The following is an 18,987-nucleotide window of genomic DNA, read 5'->3' as shown; positions in this document are numbered from 1 at the left end:
TCTAGCCCCAGAATTACTTTGTGCACAATTCTTTCTTCTCCAAATTATCCCCAGTTGCTTGCTTTACTCTTTACAGTATCATAGGAGGCAGATTAGAATATGACACTTAAATGCCCGCAATAATGTCATTTGTTCTTACCTGTCATCTTCTTGACATCTTACAGTTGCTCAGAGAAGCAGGTATAGCACTTCAGAAATTGTTGGTATCCTAACTTAAAATATCATTTCATTAATAGTGGAAGAAGAGATTTACTTTAAATGCCAGTGAGATTTCAAAAGATCCTATGAAAGTTGGGGGACCTAGGACCATCACATTTTTTTCTTGCCTGTGAGTGTTTTCATGCATGTTCTTCCTTCCAGAGGGTATCTTAGTCTTTGATATACGTCCATGGTATATTAAGATAATAGGTCCCTCCTTTTCCATAGAAGCTAATCCAGTATGTGATGAGCTGCTACTTACTGTTATAATGGACAGTATCATCTCCACTTGCCAGAGAAACTTTGGTACATTGTTTTCCCTAGACCTAAGTAAACCAACTCAGCAATAATCAATGAGTAATAGGACCAGAAAAATGGCAGGCAAAGGAGAGATGCATGTGAACACGCTGAGGGCAGGTGCCTTTCTTAAGCGTGAACTGTGTGAGAGCAACGGAACAGGAAGTACATTTGGTGTCTGTATTGAACCAGGTAAGAGGGTACTCACATGGAAGGAGTAAGCTGACCAATTACCATGCCTAATTAGTACCACCAACATTCTAGTCTGCTGCTTATTTACCCCCGACACCCTGACTTTGACACCATTTTCTAGGGCCTAATTCACTGTTAATGTTAGCAGTGCAAAGGGTCATTATAGCATTTAAGTTTGTAATGCTGCAGTTACATAATAACCCGGACTTCCGGTTTCTATTGCTGAAGGGGGAGGACCCCAACTCTCCTCTCACATATCTGCATCTCTGTGTCCTCTTCCATTGACACAGTGCCACAGATAGTTATTGAATGAATAAATTAAGTAGCCCTGCCTAACAGCAGTAAGCCACATAAATGTCCTTCAGCCTCTTTTATTGAGTGGTTATGATTTTCCAGAAGTTAAGAGTATATGTGTGTGTGTGTGTGTGTGTGTGTGTGTATCAGAAACAACGAAAGTGATACAAAATAAAAGAGTTAAAACAGCAAATGTTCATCTTGCTACTATATTATTTTTATATTTTTGAAACATGTACTTAATAATTCAGGTTCCTTTAAAACAAATACACTTAAGAGCCTGTTACCATATTATCCATAGCACTACCTGGGCATGTCACACCATCTGTGAATTTTTTTTAATCTCATGGGTGCTATAATGAAAAAAAGCTTCACATATATTCTAAAGCGTTTCATTTAAAGAAGTTGTTAAGTTCTCTATCACTTGAAGGTTTCCACTGAAGACCACAGCATCAAACAGCCTGTGGTCCTCGATCAACAGTTAAATCTAACATTGTTAATAACTGGTTACTCATTTGATTTAAAAGTTTATTCTGCTCATACCTCCCCCCACCCAGATATTAAGCCATCATAGGAAGAGAAGACATTTCAAATGACCTTTCTTTTGCCAAATGTAAATGGAATTGAGAAGTGACTAGTAAATGCATTCCCAGTACACCAGGTGTAGCTTTTTCACTGTCAATGTGGTGGTTAAAGAAGAGGGTTTCCTCACATTAGTGGTTTAAGATCTGGCATGGTTAAGAAAATGATATTTCTTGTTCTACATTACAAATCACCTACCTGAGTGCCAAGATCTCCAGCTTCACAGTCATTGCAAGTTTTTCTATTGTCTGTACAGACAAGCTCCATCTTGGACTATTGTGTTCTCTGCCTTCTTTTGTATACTGTCATCTTCCCCTGTGGTGCCAGGTGTTGGTAGCACACACCTTTAGTCCCAGCACTTGGGAGGCAGAGGCAAGCGTAACTCTGAGTTCAAGGCCAGCCTGGTCTACAGAGCTAGTTGCAAGACAGGCTCTAAAGCAATACAGAAAAAAACATAAAGAAAAAAGAAAAAGAAAAAAAAAAAAAAGAACTCTGTGACATGACTGTATTTTCCAGGGAGGTAGGATGATAGGAGGTAGGAACAGTACAATTCCACAGCTCTCTGGCCCTTTCTGCTAATGAGAGCATATGTCTTGCTTATGCTGGAAAACAACACACATGCACAAATTAAACATACTGGAAATAAATGCTTACAATGCCAGTATATTTAAAAATCTCTGATCACATCCTCTAAAAATTATGAGGTATCCTTTTTCCTTCCTTAATATTAGTAAAGTTGTTAATAGAATCTTTCTTAAATGATAGTTTACCTTTGAATTCCCTAAACACTTGAATGAGTTTAACTACAGGCCAAATTCGGAGACTGAAGGATGAGTGGAACTTACATGAAGAAAAGGCTCCAAGCAGAGGTGTGTAAATGAGCAGATGGTTGAATGAGCCTGCATGGATGCTGGTCATTACTATAGAGAAAGTGACCTGGCTATCAGGAAACTAAGATCTATAAGCTAAAGGGAAGTATCACAGGAGGAACTTGCAATGACTGTCTAAGGAGAACTTTGAGCATATAGAGCCTGAGATGTGAGGAGCAGGGGCATCTGGAGAACTGGCATTAGACCAGAGTATTAGAAGACAGTAAGATATTGGCAGCTGGGGCGCAAGTTTGGGAATATAGACAGAGATAGATTATACAATATCTGTAACCAATGCCATAATAACAGTGGGAAACTTGGGCCATTCTGAGAGAATGTTTAATTCACTGGCTGTGGAGACATGATCAGAGGGGTTGGCGGACTGTTAGAGGAATGTAATCACCACAGTATCAGGCTGGTGGGTCCTCATCTTCCTCCTGCCCACCATGTTGAGTTTCCCTGAGAAATTCTCCAGTGGTTCTGGGAAATACCACTCACATCGGAGAAGTAAGACTAGCTAATGTTGCTCATACAAGCATGAGTTTTCTAAGTATCTGTTCATTTACTGCTTTGAGGTTTGCCAGCAATCCCACTGCAGAGCATGCCACTGCTATTCTTGTTCATGGCTGCTTGGTGGCAAGTAGCTTCTTAGTTTTCTACAGCTCCTTCACAATAGAAAGCCTAAGCCTAAGCACATTCTCCAAGACTCTTCTACCTTGAGAGAACTGGGCTTATCCCCTATCCTGATTTATAGGAGTACTCTGTAATATGATCAGTTGAGTTTCTTTTCAGAATGTTTTATCTGAGCCGAGTGTGGTGGTGCACATCTTTAATCCCAGTACTCTGAGGTGGCTCTACATAAAGAGCTTCAGGGCAGCCAGGGTCTGTCTCAAAATACACAAACATTCTTCCGATCTGAAAGTTAAACTGTCATGGCAAGTTAGAAAGTGCTTGTCTATTAGTAGTCACGAAGGAGAGTGCAGCTTACATTTAAAACAAGGCATTTCCTTTTAATCTAGAGGAGCCATCCATTGTGTACACAATCCACTGGACCTAGGAGCTGGGCCTGTATGAGTTGCCATCCGCTGCAAAGCTGTCCTGTAACTTCATTCTCTCATTATCCATTTTCTGACCAGCTCTGCTCAGCCCACTCTAGACCACTGAGATTTCAGTGATGAACTCAGAAGCCTAGGAAGCTTTCTGCTGCATCCATGTAGATCAGAGGTCAAGAGCACTTAACTGCCTGGCTATCCGTGACCCCCAGGTTTGTTCTGGTTTGACACAAGAAAGAAAAAATTAACACCTCTGGCTACCATCATGTAGGAATGGGAAATGCTGTGGTCACTATAAGGAAAAAAACAATCTTCAGCTTTTTAAAAGTTGACACAAAAATAAGAAATTTTCTGTTCCTGTAATATATCTCCAGCTTTTACCTTTGCATGTCCAGTCCTGGGTATCCTCTTCCTTGTTTTCATTTTAATGTAAAGACAGTCAGCTCTTTCAGTGTAAAGGACTGCAAATTGCTTTACTGATAGCACAGTTACTAAGAAATCTAGCATCATTATACATGAAATTACTGAAAACTTTAAAAACACATTAGAGGGTCTTTTGTAAGCTCCTTTAATGGAGGTTTTCATATGCATAGGAGTGTTTTGCCTACATGCATGTATATGTAACTAATATGCTCTTGATGCCCACTGAGGCCAAAAGAGGACATCATATTCCCTGGAACTGAAATTATGGTTGTGAGTTGCCATGTGGGTGCTAGGTACTGAACCCTAGTCCTCTGTAATAGCAGCAAGTACTCTTAACTAGTGAAAGGTCTTTCTGACTCAAAGGTCTTGTCTTTTAAGCCTTTGGGAAAATGAACTGCTTTCTAAATAGAGGACTATGGCTCACTCTGAATTCCTCTCAGCTTTGTGTGAGTGATGGACCTGACTGAGCAGCTCTGACTCAGGTTTGCCCAGGATTCTGCCTATCAGTCATGCCATCCAGAGCTCTGGTAAATAAACTATAAGTTGGTTCTGATCAGTCACCTGTATAAAATCCACATTTTCCCACTTTTTTTATTCTTTAATAAGTAAAATCCAGTTAATACTAACATTGGTTGTTCAGGGAGCCCCAATCTCTATCTTCTGTATCTGTGCTGGTTCATTTCTGCCAATTTGACATCACCTAGCAGAATCTGGGGAGAGGGAATCTCAGTTGAGAAATCGCCTCTGTCTGATTGACCTTAGACAAGTCTATGAGCCGTATTTTTTCTCTCTCTCTGTATGTCTCTCTCTCTGTATCTCTCTCTCTCTCTCTCTCTCTCTCTCTCTCTCTCTCTCTCTCTCTCTCTCTCTCTGTTTGCCTGTCTCAAAGAATTTTCTGGATTTTTCTTGATTAGTGATAATCAAGCAGGAGCACACAGCCCTGGGTTATATAAGAAATTTCAATAGTATTGATAATTTGCAGTTGTAGAAAATTGTGGAATGACTACATATAATATTTTGCAAGGGCTTTTGAGGGAGGCGCTTATGTACAACTGATCTTTTCTCTCTTCTTTTGTTCTTTGTAATCAGCAAAGCCTTTGTTATGTTACCAAAGTGGGAAAAATAAAGTTAAATGTTAGCTTTGATGCCTTAATACTATTTGATGCATACAGTGTCTGATTGGAGTTTTCAGAGGAATATTCTCTCTCTCTCTCTCTCTCTCTCTCTCTCTCTCTCTCTCTCTCTCTCTCTCTCTCTCTCTCTCTCTCTCTCAGAAGTGACACTATCCTGAAGATGCTAGGCAGAATAATGGCCCCAAAAGAGGTACTCACATCCTAATTCCCTGGATTCTGTAAGCAAGTTACCTTCTATGTAGGTGTGGTTAAAGCTGCAGATCTTGATTTTATTTTGAATTTTCTGGGTCATTAAATTAAAGACCAGGGTCCTGTGAGAGAAGAGCTAGTGTCCGTGAGAAGAGAGAACCAGAGTGAGATGGTGACTGGAGCCAGGGAATGCCAGCTCCCTCTAAAAGCAGTGGAAGAGGCAGGAGCGCAGAGCTTCATGCTTAACTAGGGCAAAGGGATCTGGGTAGGGAACACAGAAAGTGCCAACTTATAGAGTGGCCACCTCTGTACCGAGAAGCCAAAACTTCAGAGAGCAGCACTCCTTTTCTATGACCCTGCCTGTTTAGACGTGACCATAAGCTTGGGCTCCCTGGCTCCCCCTCAGGAATCCAGAAGGTTCTCTGTACACCTTTCTCACCATGAGAGTACACATAGAGGTATCATTTGTTAGATAGTACATTTGATCTCTCCTGGACATGGCTGCCATGCCCAGTCTTACTTGGGCCATGTTCTGCTTTTTCCTTAAGAACTCAGCCTGTGAACTATATAGGCAGTGTTCTGAGCTGCACTGACTGCAAAATCTGACATTGTGGATACTGTGACATAGCCTAGACCTTCCTGGGTTTTTTTTTCTTCATTAGATTCTGAATTGGTCTGTGATTTGGAGCTGAGCAGCCCTTCTGCAGCTTTTCCTAGGAACTGTGTTAGTTGCAGAAGGGCATGGCCAGCTGTTCTGAGCTCATCAATGCCATCTTGGTAGTTTGCAGTACCCAGATCATGGCAGACAGAGAAGAGATCAGATCATGTGTTTCTGGCTTATAATAAACTACAAAGGCTGAGAAATCATCTGTCTGTCTGTCAACCTGCTGCCTAGTAGTTCAAGGAAATTTCAGAGCATATGCATTTCAGCTACCTGGTTTCACTACTGAAAAGTAAGCCCCAGTGAGCTACAAAAGTATGCTAAAAATCTCAAATTCTCTGTGCCCATGGGCAAGGAGGACTGTGGAACTTCTATAGGAGGGCTGAACCTTGACTCATCTACTCTGATACTTTGAAAAATATACCTATCTTGTTCAGCATTCTGTATACAGTGGTTTCTATTGAATTGCTTGTATATAACAAGCAAGGCCATTTTCTGCTTTGTGAAGTATTATTCTTTAGTAGTTTTGACTCCTAATCAAGAACTCCATTTTTAAGCCCTGACATCTAACTGATGTCATCCAGTTAGAAGTGTCAGTGGCCTCTTTCTAAGTTTCCTTCCTTAGGCCTTTTGGATAGTTCAGGCCCCTGAGAAACTAAAAGTGTGTATAAAGGTTAATGCAGGGACTATTGACGTTCTAATTATACCTGAAGTGGGTCTTTGGGTTTTGTTTTTTAATGAGTAGAATAAGGTAGTTACACTTAGTAACACCCATTCACCCAAAGGAGGGGGAGGTGTTAAATCATCGTGGTTTTTGATGAATGGCTTGTACACTGAAAAATAAATTGGACAAACTGGCACAGAGCTCAGTGAACATGAAATCAGCTATTAGAAGAAAGCTTGTGAACAAATTCTGAGGTAGATATGCATCTTTTGATTAATGCCCTATCAATCATCCACACAGCTACCTTAGGTGAGTCTTGCTGTAATCATTCATGGTTGCTTACAGAAATACAGGCAGGAACTATACCAATGCAGAAACAGAATATTACTACTGATTCTTCTAACCTACTGTGAACAATCACTGTTTTTTCCCTGTTTCTGCTTTCCTTTATTAAGGAAATACAATGTAAAATGAAAGGAGAGTTCCTCAAAGCCTGCTGGATTTCTCCAAGGGTATTCTTAATGGTATTCAGTCTTAAATGGGCAAGCCATTGTAAAGGAAAACTCTCTGTAGGAATAATAGTAATGAATTCCCATTGAAGCCGCCCTTTTATGGGTTATAGTCAAATAGACAAAAATGTAGAGTCACATTAATGAGGGGAGTATATCTCTGATTATTACTTAAAATAGTTGAAATGGTTTGAATTTTCTTATTGTAATTATTTTATTCTCAGTTAATGTGCTTAGCAGCAATAGTAATTAACCCACCAGATTGGAAATTTGCATGAGTTCTACTTTTAATATTATGAGAAACTCTGGTTCTTTCTGGATGACATTATAGTTGTGTGGGTGTGTGCTTTCACACATGTGTGCATGTGTGTGAATTTATTCTCATTTTTTATAGAGGGTAATTTTCCATATATGGAGTTATGATTCTCCATGCATTTTTAGGCCACTGGAAAAGTCCTCCAGAGCCTGCTGTTGCTTTTAGAGGATTTAATTCCTAAATTGTGCTCACACAAAAATCCTGTAGCCACTGCCTGGAGTATCCTGCAGGATAAGTAGCACTTCCTGGAAAGTGATTGTGGCCTGGGATATAGGTGGCAAAATAAAGTGGTGACAGGCATTAGCATGCATAATGGGCTGTAATAGACACTCAATGTCATTGTGCTGGAGGAGGGAGCTGTGCTCTCCCATTGGAATATCCCCCCCATCAAAACCCATTGATCACTGATTTCAGTGGGGAGAGGTTAATCCATCAGCTTCTGTAACCAGACGGCACTGATGGAAATTCTTTAGGTGGCATTCTGGATGAACCAAGCTTTCCATCTTTACAAACAAATGAGTGATATGACAACCATGGTGTTCAAAACACATTTAACCAATTGATTTTCTTTCCTCTTGTAATAAGATCTGGAGACATATGAAAGCGATCGGTGTGAGCTAAGATTAAAGGAATTGTTCCATGCACAGAACAAGTGGGACCCAAGGCACATAAAAGTACTATAAAGCATATATTCACCCATTCTCTTTTTTATATAAAGTTTGTTATTGCAATAAATAGTTATTATTGAGCCAGTGCCCCTTATTTCCACTTTCTAGCATCTTGCATCAGGGCTATGATGTAGGGAAGATGTGGGCACACATCTGCTTGTAGTGTTCTGTTTTTTCTTGGAAGTGTTCAAGACACTTGGCAGTAATTGTTTCTAACTTCTCACAACAGACAGACCTGGTGTGGTTTGGGTGGCTTCAGTCAAAGCTGTAAACTTTGTGATGTCAGCATAAGTGACACTTTTCCTTTTTATCTTCCTCCACAGCCCTGCTTTGAGCTTCACCTACCCCTCTGCCCCTGTGTCTCTCCATATGCATCAACAGATCCTAAGCCGACAGCAAAGCTTGGGCTCAGCATTTGGACACAGTCCTCCACTCATCCACCCTGCTCCAACATTTCCAACACAGAGACCTATCCCTGGGATCCCGACAGTTCTCAATCCTGTCCAGGTCAGCTCTGGCCCTTCTGAGTCCTCACAGGTGAGAGACACAACTTTGGTCAGCAGAGGCCTTGTCATTACACTGGCTGTTAGTGCCATAGAGTTCATCATTATGGAGGTTTCAAACGGACATCTTGTCTTCTGTCTCCGAAGGTGTATTCAGCTTTGATGAATGTGAACCAAAACATACTGCATCAGAACCATTTGCTTGTGATTTAAAAGTGGGATGCCTGATAATGCCCTACTCCAGCTGTCTGTAGTGTACATCTTCTGTTGATAGTCTGTTTTTAGACTATCAGCCTCTGTCCACTCCCTCCACTGTAACCAGGCTACTGCCCAGCACTGTCTACTCTAGATTAAACATAAACCTCCCGTCTCTCTACTCTATTGCCAGCCAGGTGTGATTTAAAGAATCTAAAAGCTATAATTGAAGAACTTCAGTAATAGTTTGTACTGATCTCCCACCCAAACTCAACTTTTTGAGGTATAACTATAGCTTCTTGAAGTCTAGGGCTCTTGCTCTAGTCTTCAAGCTTTTGAAAGCCACAAGCAATTGATACTCATGAGTCAAAAGTGAAGAATTCTCCGTGAAGGCATTATCTAGTTTTGATCATATCGTGTGGACTCTCCTATGGGTGATTGCCATTATCAGAATAGGTGCCTTGTCATCAAATAAGCTTGTTTGTTTTCAGTAACATTTTCATTTGTGCTCTAGTTATTAATCAATCCTCATTTTTCCCTCGCCCCTGCAAATATGGCCAACAGAACAAGCCCACGAGTGAGTCTGCAGTGAGCAGCACAGGTGATCCTATGCATAATAAACGGTCCAAGATCAAACCCGATGAAGACCTACCCAGCCCAGGGCCCCGGGGACAGCAGGTGAGACAGCTGGGCTTCACAAACCACCTTTTACTACTCGCATAGTAACTTTGGGTCAGTCCCCCCTCCTCAAGACTCATACACATTTTCTTACTTACTGTATTCTTAACATTGACTGTGTGTTTGAAAATGAGCTAGTTAGGGATCGATTGAATTCATTTCTCTAGTTCAAAAGTAAATACCAGCAAGGAAGGAAGTTCTACTGGGTACATGTTCTTGTTAGGTGAGACAGCTTAGGAGTTTAAATCATCACAGTACATAGAGTTGCTGGCCATACTCATCTGTTGCTGACCATAGGTATGATTAGGCTTTTGATCCCTGACCTTGGGCCACAATCACCAAGCTTCTGAATCCATGCTTAAGATGAGACAGAGCTTGTGATGTCTACTTCATGGATTGTGTCCTCCACTTTTCTGCTTTTCAAGGGGCTCAAAGAACCAAGAAGGATTGAAACATGGCCAGATAGATTCTGAACTGTATGTATTGCTGCTGGTCACGTAGGTCTGGTTCCACTGAAGAAAATGTAGGTTATATCCAGTTTGCCATTTCATGTGCTCTTGAGCTAGACAAGATGAGTTTAATCAGAGGTGTTTCCCCCAAATAAGACTGAACCTTGCTATCAGCAGTATGCTTCCACCCAAGCCTTAGGGAATGAGGCCTGACTCCCTTGGTGAGAACTTAGAGAGTAGAATAAAGTTGTCATAGGGCATCTGAAATCTTCTTTCTTACAGTTTGATAGACAACAAACAGCCTTGCTGATTATACCATGGTGTGTGCATGGATTGTTTATCAGATAGCCCTTGATCAGGGCGTAGATCTATACATCTAGATATTGCCTGGAATACTGGAGATTCTTTGACTCACATTTACTGTAAAGCTGTTGTGGAGGACTAGAAAAGGCTGTGTGCACAGCTTCAGGTATTCTCTTTCCCTGGCCTCAACTGTGAGACAGACCAGCATCCCCCTGAAAACCAGAGGCTAAATCCAAGAAGGCATGATCCCTGAAAGAAAAGTCCACAAAGTACCTCTCATAGTATGGAAAAGAACTGAAAGTGTTCAGAAGCCATCCCCTTGCATTATAAAACATTAAGTAAACATATTGAAGGGAATCAAAACAACCAAACAAAATCGGGCCAATTTGGGGGAGGGTAAATACTTGATACTTTTATGGGTATTGCTTAGGTTTTTTTTGCCTCAAGTTTGCTTTTTGTTGTTTTTATTTTTAAGATGTCAGTTTGGTTTATATTCCAGGAGTAGGGTTTGGTTTTCGGCTTTTTGTCTTTGTTATGATTGACCTACTCTTACCTCACAAGTAAAAATGATTTCAGGATATCAGAATTTTAAAAAACAGAACAAAAAGAAACACAAATGCTAGACTTCTTTATTCCACAAGACCCAGCTGATATACCTGGCTTCCCTTTCTTTTCCTGAAAAGTGGAGGTCAGAGGAAAGCGAACAAAGTCCAATGTCTGCTTTCTTGGGTCTCCCTTCCCACTGGGCCTGATTTTCCCTCTCTGCTTCCTGCCTTCCCCTACGACAGGAACAGCCTGAAGGAACAACCCTAGTCAAGGAGGAAGGGGACAAAGATGAAAGCAAGCAGGAGCCTGAAGTCATCTATGAGACAAACTGCCACTGGGAAGGCTGCACAAGAGAGTTCGACACCCAGGATCAGCTTGTGCATGTAAGTGACTGGTGCTCAGAGACGGGGCTTCCCAACTCGGTGACCTTTGCATGAGGTCAGCTTCTCTGACCCTGCACGGAGTCAGGTTTCGTAGCTGGCAGCACTGAAAACTGGAGAGGGCTTTATGATTTTTCTGAGAATAAAGAAAACTCTGAGCCACGGTGCTTGACCTGTTCAGTCAGCTAAAGCTTAGTGTAAAATTCAATAAAGTCTTCAATAGAGAGTGTAATGACTCTGATCCTGTAAGCCAGAAAACACTATTTTGAGTTTGAGGCTTTGATGGTTATTGAGTAATAGTAAGCTGGACATGAATTATTATTAACCTTTTAACTAAGTTTGATTCCCCTTCCAAGACCCAGTAACAATATAAAAAATTACAGAAACAGATGGTTCCTTTTTTTCCTCCTGTAGACTTCAAAGTTTAAAGAGCCTCCCATTACTGTAGCAACTGGTGCTTTATTTTTGACCCAAAGGCAACATTGTGGGTTAAAACTTGCATGGAAAAGAATTGTGTTAATGATGAAAACCCCACAATACTCACATTGGGGCGTCTTTCCTTCTCTTGCCAAAGCAAGGCCAGATGCCTTTTACTCACTTTCTAGTGTTGTTTCAGGTAACATGGTATACCCATGTGTCCTTTACCAAGGCATGCTTGGCATAGTCTCAAAGGCCAGTAGAGCCTTCTGGATAAATGAGACCAAGAATAACTGACATGGAAACATCATGTAGAGTGTCTGGAATATGAGGACACAGGCTCAGATCATTTCTATAGAAGCATAGGTCTCTGTTCTGGCATTAAAGGTGGTTTTACCAAATAGGACAGTTTCTTGTGCTTCTACTGTGATACAGTCTGACCAAGCATCCCTGTAGTGCTTGGCTTCTTTCTCTTGAGCACATGCAGGAAAGAGACATTAATACTCACCTCTTACCTCTCTTACCTTACAGTATCTTCACCTCGTAGGAGACCTGTGTTTATTGTAGCCCTCTTTTTTGACTAAACTCTAAAATTATAAAATCTCTATATGTTGTGTGAACTTTTAAATTGTTTTTGCATCTTAGATCATTCTGTAACATATCTTGCATAGTTACCTAGTAGCACAACAGCACCACAGATTATGAGAAACCTTATCTGCAGACTATTAGATTTCACACCTCACCTTCAGAACCTTCTTCTCCTTTTCTTTTTAAATTGCACCACTTTGTATTTCTATAAGTAGAATGATAGATTTCTCAAGCACAGCCAAAACTAAATAAAATGTTTTTAATTAAGGTATATTTTCAGATTTTTCCACACATGTAATTTGATTGGATTTTTTTCCTCTTTGGTTTTTTTCAAGTATGTCTTAATGAAACTTTATATGTGCTGACTCCTTTAATGGAAAGTACATAGGCCTACTAAGAGGGGAGAAGTTAGGAATTCTCCCCCCACCCCCATGAGGAATTATTCTCAGAGAGTGGCATATGCCTGGAAAACTCCCATGGAGGACTGGGATTGGCAGCACCTTAACCTTTTCATTGCCTAACTCATGTAAGGCTGGCTTTGGTTTGGGTGTTCCCCTTTTTATGTCGTAAGGGCATTGTAAAGGCAGAGACTGTTGTATTGTTTTCTGTAATCTTGACACTGAGATTCCCCTGTTGTTCTCATAGCTTGGAATCGTTTTAAGGAGGCTCCAGGAGCTGCAGCTTGAATGGCCACAGCATTTATGATTACATGAAAACTATCTTCCTACATCATGACTACACACATGCACAGGGGAACTTTAAATCAGATAAAAGAGACTGGCGTCAGGATTTAGTCAAATTCTAGTGTGCTACCTTTATGACAGTAATTTTAGTCTATGTGAAATTACAAGAGTAAGGAGATTGAGTCAAGTTCTCCCATTCTTATTGCTCACATCCCATCTAAAGTGTAGAAATTCCACATTTATGCATTTCAGTGGCCTTTTCATGGCCCATACACAAGTATGTGTTCCTGCTCTGGGTGCTACTGGAAGCATTAGAGGTGGCCCAGTGCAGAATGAGGGCTTTATATTTTGATGATTAAAGTAACAGGTACTTCAAGTCTACCTAATTACTTTGGTGACAGATGGAATATATACCAGTTGCAAAGCCTGTTTTTAGAGACAGAGGGAGGCATTAACCATTTTGGTTCCTGCCACTTTCCTTCCTGGAGAGCAGACATTTTCTGATTAGTTGAATTTCCGTGCCACATACAACCAAGCGGCAAGGTGTTAAACCATTCTGTTGCTCTGCCTTATTTATAGCCATGACCCATTCTTTCCCCCCTCTTACAGTTAATAGAAAGATTCATGATTCTTCATGGTTGTCTATCTAGTGTCTGACAGTCCCGACTGCCTGCTAAAGCAAGTCACTATCTATAATTGATATCCTGCCGTGGAATAGGGTGCTGGCTGCAATTGAAGGGCTTTGCTGAAAGCCCTTAAATCCTGACAAGTTCTCCCCTTGTTCTGCTTCAGTCGCTGAGCTGCAAGGTTGGAATTCCAGAGCTATTTGAACTTGGTGCAAAAGAGAGACATGTGTTTCACATTAGCAAATCGCAAAGTTGAAGAACTTTGCCAGCCAGTAGTCTCATTTGCAGTGCAGTGTACTGCGTGTTCTAGGGAGCAGATTACCTCCTCTATTACTCTCTGAACAGATAGACAGAATATTGCCTTTTCCTCTTTCCTTATTTTCCAGACCCCTTTCCTTTCCCAAATGATTGTTATTCTAGGTGTGCTGCTGTGGGATCTATTATCACAGCAATGTGTAATTAATTTCATTTCTCAGCAAGATAATTGTAGCTGGGCCTAGTTGCTTTCCAGCCAGGTAGTCATATATTTACCTTTATTACCAGAAGCTAGGAAAATAGACATACATTTTTGTTCACCGGGTTTTTGTTATGCTTTGTCCATTTCTTAGTATCAGTTAAAATAGAACAAGAAAAATATGTAGTAAAGTTAATACAAGTACTTCTGACTGGTTGTATGTCTTATATTGATTTGTCAAGATCCACACCTGACTTCTGAAAGGCACATATTCTGTGTTTCAGGATAAGCTGCAAGCTCATATTTCTCTTCAGTTTTGAATTGGCGACTCTGCTGTGGTCATTATGTTACATAGGACCCACATTTTAAATGTAAATGTGCTTCTGAAGTTGGACAGTGTCAGTTCTCAGTGTGTGCTCTTGCTTTTGCTGCTTCTTGCTTACATGACTTGGCTTGTGTTGTGGGAAGAGGCTCAGCCTGGCTTCCAGGCTTTGCTGAGTTCTGCTTCTTTCTGTGAATTTTGTTTTAGAAGGGAGTTGGTTTTAACTTTGGTGGTAGAAACATTTGACATCCCCATAGCACAAAGGTCAGGGTCATCTCATATCCTCTCAAACCTGAACATTTCAATGGCAAATGAGGCTGTCTCCACCGATGTATTGCAAGGCTTTTTAAAAAGAAAAAAAAAGTGTGTGTGTTTGTGTGTTAGGGGTATTGTGAAAATTGTATATTTCAGAGTGATGTTACCACTGCTACATGATCATCTATGCTTAAAAACATCCTTGTTGAGATCTGAATAAAGAAAAATGGTGTAATCATTGAACCTCTTGTTCACCTCATCGTCCTTGGTTTGAACAAGTCAACTCTCTACTCTTGTTTAGTAACTGATACACATAAGATTTTTCCCAACTGTCTAAGAGCAGTTTTATTCTTCAGTATAATTCTAAACAGCATGACCTAGGACAGAAGTTCCTTGGCAATGGCAAATGGGGATGGTGTCTTTAAGACTGATCATCAGAGATCATGAGATGTATTTATGATAACACCCAACTTCAACTGGGTGGCATTTAAGTAAATGTAATCCTCCTTATGGATTTTTTAAGCATGGTGTCAGTTTTTTGTTTGGGGTTTTGTTTGGTTGGTTGGTTGGTTGATTTTTGGTTTTTTTTTTTTTTTTTTTTTTTTCTTTTTGAAGAGTGAATAACTACCTATCTGAATTATTAATGCTTTCATATGCTGCAAATTTTGATCTTCGAAAGTATGGTGAAGTTCCCTTATAATCATTTTTGCTACCAGTTGGAAACATCCTATACATTTGCAGCATAAAAATCAAGGGCTTTGATTTTTAATATCAGAGGTTTAGATGTAAAGAAAGTTCTTCTAACTTGGGAAGAATTGTATCTGTAAAAACACAGGAAAGGTTTGATGCCAATATATATTGTTTTCATATTAATGCCTTCATCCTAAATTTACATTTTATGCTTTCTGTCTAATTTTTATCACTATACTGAACTTTCATTGTCCATCCTTGCCTAAGATAAAATTGAGTTTAAGATGTGAGAATGGTCTTACACATGTGCACAAAACATCTAAAATGAACAAGTAAAGATTTTGATCTAATTTCCTTCTCCATGGAGTTGCTAGTTAATTATCTTGCTCCAATTATTTGAAATATGGCATGTAAAGTACAGACTAAAAAACTACAAACTTCAAAGTCACTCTGCAGTGACTGTGCCTTAAGGGTCATATTCTTTGTGATGTTGCTGACTAAATTTCACCTGCAGAAAGCATTTCTGTGAAAACATATCCAAGAAATTGGTCTGAAAGGTCAGGGAATGAGAGCTTTGTGGTCCACTGCTAAAGCACCCATCAGGCCCAGCTAGATTCTAAGTGGCAGCCTCATCCCTGTCCTGTACTCTCAGGATGCCCTCTCAGGCACCCTTTGACAGTTTCAGACATTATTTTCTCACTTATCAGACTGTGAAACAGTCATGAAAATAATACTGTCCACAATATCCAAGGCCAAGCAGAGATCACATACAGTGGGCCTAGTGAGAAACAGACATCAGGTCTAAATGAGGCAAATTCCAACTTGGGTTTGGTTTTTTGAAGATTAGGTTGGGGAGGATGGTGGGATGATTCTGTTGGTCTTTTGGGCTTCTGTGTCAGTTCTAAGGCTTATTTTATGTTACTTGATGCTAGCCTGGCCAGTAATATGTTGTATGGGCTAGAGAGTGCCATATACTTACTACTCAGTCCAAGCACTGGCATAGCATAAAATCTTCCTCAATATGTTAGTGAGAAAAACGTAAGGGTAATTAGAGATTGTTATAACCCTGAAACCTGCTTTAAATTGCTCTTTGGCTGTGTTCATGTAACAATATCAGCAGGAAACCAATATCTAAAAGTTGGTGACCAGACACCGGCTCCCCTTCCCCCTTCCCCCCCCCCCCCGTTCAGAAAACCCCCTCAGAGAACCTGAGAGGGCTCTGGGTCCCTCCTCCTCTTGCTTGTGTAATGATGACCTTTAGAGGCTTTTTATATGTTCAGTGTCCTGGGATGTTTTTTAAGACTCTCCTAAGGGTACCACTAATCCCAAGTGCCTTGTCCTCAGCTCTGGAGTAGGTCATTCTCTGTTGTAGACACTATCTTACATACTATAACATGTTGAAAAGTGTTCTTCCCACTGTGTGCCTATAACACCTCATCCCTCACTGGGATAACCAGAATTGTCTACACATACTATTAACTGTATACTAGGAGGCCTGTATTTGTCCCCCAAACTGTCCTACTTTCAGTGGTCATTGAAGAAAAGTTCCTCCTACTTGGGAATGATCTGATTAAAAAGTAAGGGTGGCTTGACCTATTTTGAAAAATCTGCAACCAAAAAACAAAAACACAGATCTATGTGTTGGCAAGTGGGGGGCCAGGTAAGAGTTCCCGAGAGAGAGAGAGAGAGAGAGAGAGAGAGAGAGAGAGAGAGAGAGAGAGAGAGAGTGTGTGTGTGTGTGTGTGTGTGTGTGCGCGCGCACGTGCAGAGCTTCTTGGAAATTACACTTGCTAAGATTGGTCACTCAGTAATTCTCAGCAAGGCTCACTGCCAGCCAAGCCTCTCTTCTCTGTGGAAGAAGGGGGAAAAATCTTTTTTTTTTTTTTTTTTTTTTTTTTTCTGCAGACACAAAGATGTGGCTCAAACTTTAGGCTCTGAAATTATAGCTAGTGGAGTTACAGATCACGTGACTGCTTTGACATAAACCAGTTCCAGGAGCAGGAAGCCATTTCTAATGTAAAGACTTTGAAGATTCAGGGACATTTATGTTTTTCTGAGGTTAGCCAAATGCTGCCAGGGATGAATTATTATTTCTACAACAATTAATGTCAGCAAGAAAATGTATAAGAGCCTTACACTCAAAAGACTATATATAGGCCAAGGCCTTAAATGTAAGCCAGCCTACCCCACTCTAACTTGCCCAGTCACCAGAGATACATTCTGAGAACTCCAGAATAGTGTGGTGGAGAAGTTCCTAAAGCTGCTCCAAAGCACGTTTATCCCATTGCCTACAGCTTTAGTTCCCATTTCTCATCTCTAAAGTGGTGATGTGATAGTATTAAACCCATCTCATTTGTTTTCAAGTTTGATTTTGTTTGGGAGATATGATAAAGTACCATCCATCGGTAATAGGTTTTATTCAGACAAGGAAAACTGAATCTATTAGAAATAAAGTTAATAAACTCAAGTAAAGTGAATGGTTAGGCCTAGGAAACCTTTGACTTTTGTTTCATTAAACATAAACAGTAAGTAGTCAGTTGATTCTGCAGTGCATGCTTCCTGTGTGGAAGTCATCCTGCTGATGACTACTATATAGATTCTAGGCAAAGTCACTAAAAGGAAAAAAACTATGTGAGAATCAGACCTGGATGGCTGGGACTCAGGGCACACTCAAGGACCAGAGCTGACACACTCATCTTGTGTATGACTTCCAGTAAGGAAGGGTAGATTGTTTTGAAGTATTATCCATATATAATCAGGATGAATGGAAAACAAGGTAAAGGTGTTGAGGAGGAAATGGAAGGTCTTATGGGGATTGGGTGTGGACACTCTCTTCAACAAAAAAGTAGACTCAAACGGGGAAAGATTGTTGGATACAATACAATACAAATACAAGGTGTTTAGTATTCTATGTTAAGACAGCAGGAGGGAATTAACCGTATAGTAAAATTTTATCCATAAATATACCTAATGCACTAATAGACTGGGCTCTTTGACATTTCCATCATTTTGAAATAAAACCACAGAGTGGTTCATCTTACAAATTTTGAACAGAGTGCCAAGCATCAATCTTCATGAAGAGTAAAAGGGTGGTAGGAGGGGAGACCAAGGACCAAGGGGATGGGACTATAGGTGTAGGCATCTTGTCTTCTATTCTGGATGAAGTAAAGAGGGGACTTGCTTTCATCTCAGAGATCTTTAGGAAGTCTTGCATTGAGCTTAGCTCTGCAGAACCCTGGTTGTGGTGTATCTCCCTACATTGGAGAGGGCAGGGTTGTTGCAGGACAGAGACAGAAGTGAGGCCTAAAGTGCAGATTATTTAAAATTCTTTATAAACCTTAGGAGACAGTTTCAAGGTATTTCACGGTTCCAAGCAACGAATGTGGTTATTATAAATGACAGGCACAAAAGAGTCATGCCGTGGTTGGTTTTGTGGACAGACTGAGTCCTTATCTTTGACTCATGCTTATTACTTGAGGGCCTCGAGAGTCTGAGACTTCTTAAGTTGTCTTATCAGGGATTGGAAGAGCAAATGATTGTTGATAAAACTTTTAGCAGCTGCCTACTATAGTAATAGTCATATTTTTAGTGCCAATAGGGTTTTGTACGGATTATTGATACATTGCATTTTTCATTGTTTCTCTTCTTGGTGTGCCTCATTTCCCAGTCTGAACTTATAACCTTGAGTTCTGAGAATGTCTTGTTACTGTTCAGGATGCTGTTGATGTCTCCTAAGGACATTCACCATTTCCCTCTACCCCACCCTGTTTTTTTGTTTGACATGTGTGGTGCTCCTGGCTTATGAAAAACAGGTCTTCCTGGTAGCTGTTCCCAGAGGTGTTGAATGTTCT

At 40.5% G+C, this 18,987-nt stretch overlaps 1 protein-coding gene across 2 annotated transcripts in view; it reads left to right on the top strand.

Moving 5' to 3' along the window:
* Positions 1–18,987, top strand: part of Gli3 (GLI family zinc finger 3) — a 253,101-nt gene that overhangs the window by 179,997 nt on the left and 54,117 nt on the right. For both annotated transcript variants that reach the window (XM_051194720.1, XM_051194721.1), the window contains 3 exons: positions 8,371–8,584; positions 9,310–9,423; positions 10,964–11,104. In XM_051194720.1, coding sequence (XP_051050677.1) covers positions 8,371–8,584; positions 9,310–9,423; positions 10,964–11,104 — 469 coding nt within the window. The remainder of the gene's footprint in view (positions 1–8,370; positions 8,585–9,309; positions 9,424–10,963; positions 11,105–18,987) is intronic.

The sequence above is a fragment of the Phodopus roborovskii genome, unplaced genomic scaffold, assembly GCF_943737965.1.
Source record: "Phodopus roborovskii unplaced genomic scaffold, PHOROB, whole genome shotgun sequence".
Taxonomy (NCBI): Eukaryota; Metazoa; Chordata; class Mammalia; order Rodentia; family Cricetidae; genus Phodopus; species Phodopus roborovskii.
This window is presented reverse-complemented; position numbering and strand designations above follow the sequence as displayed.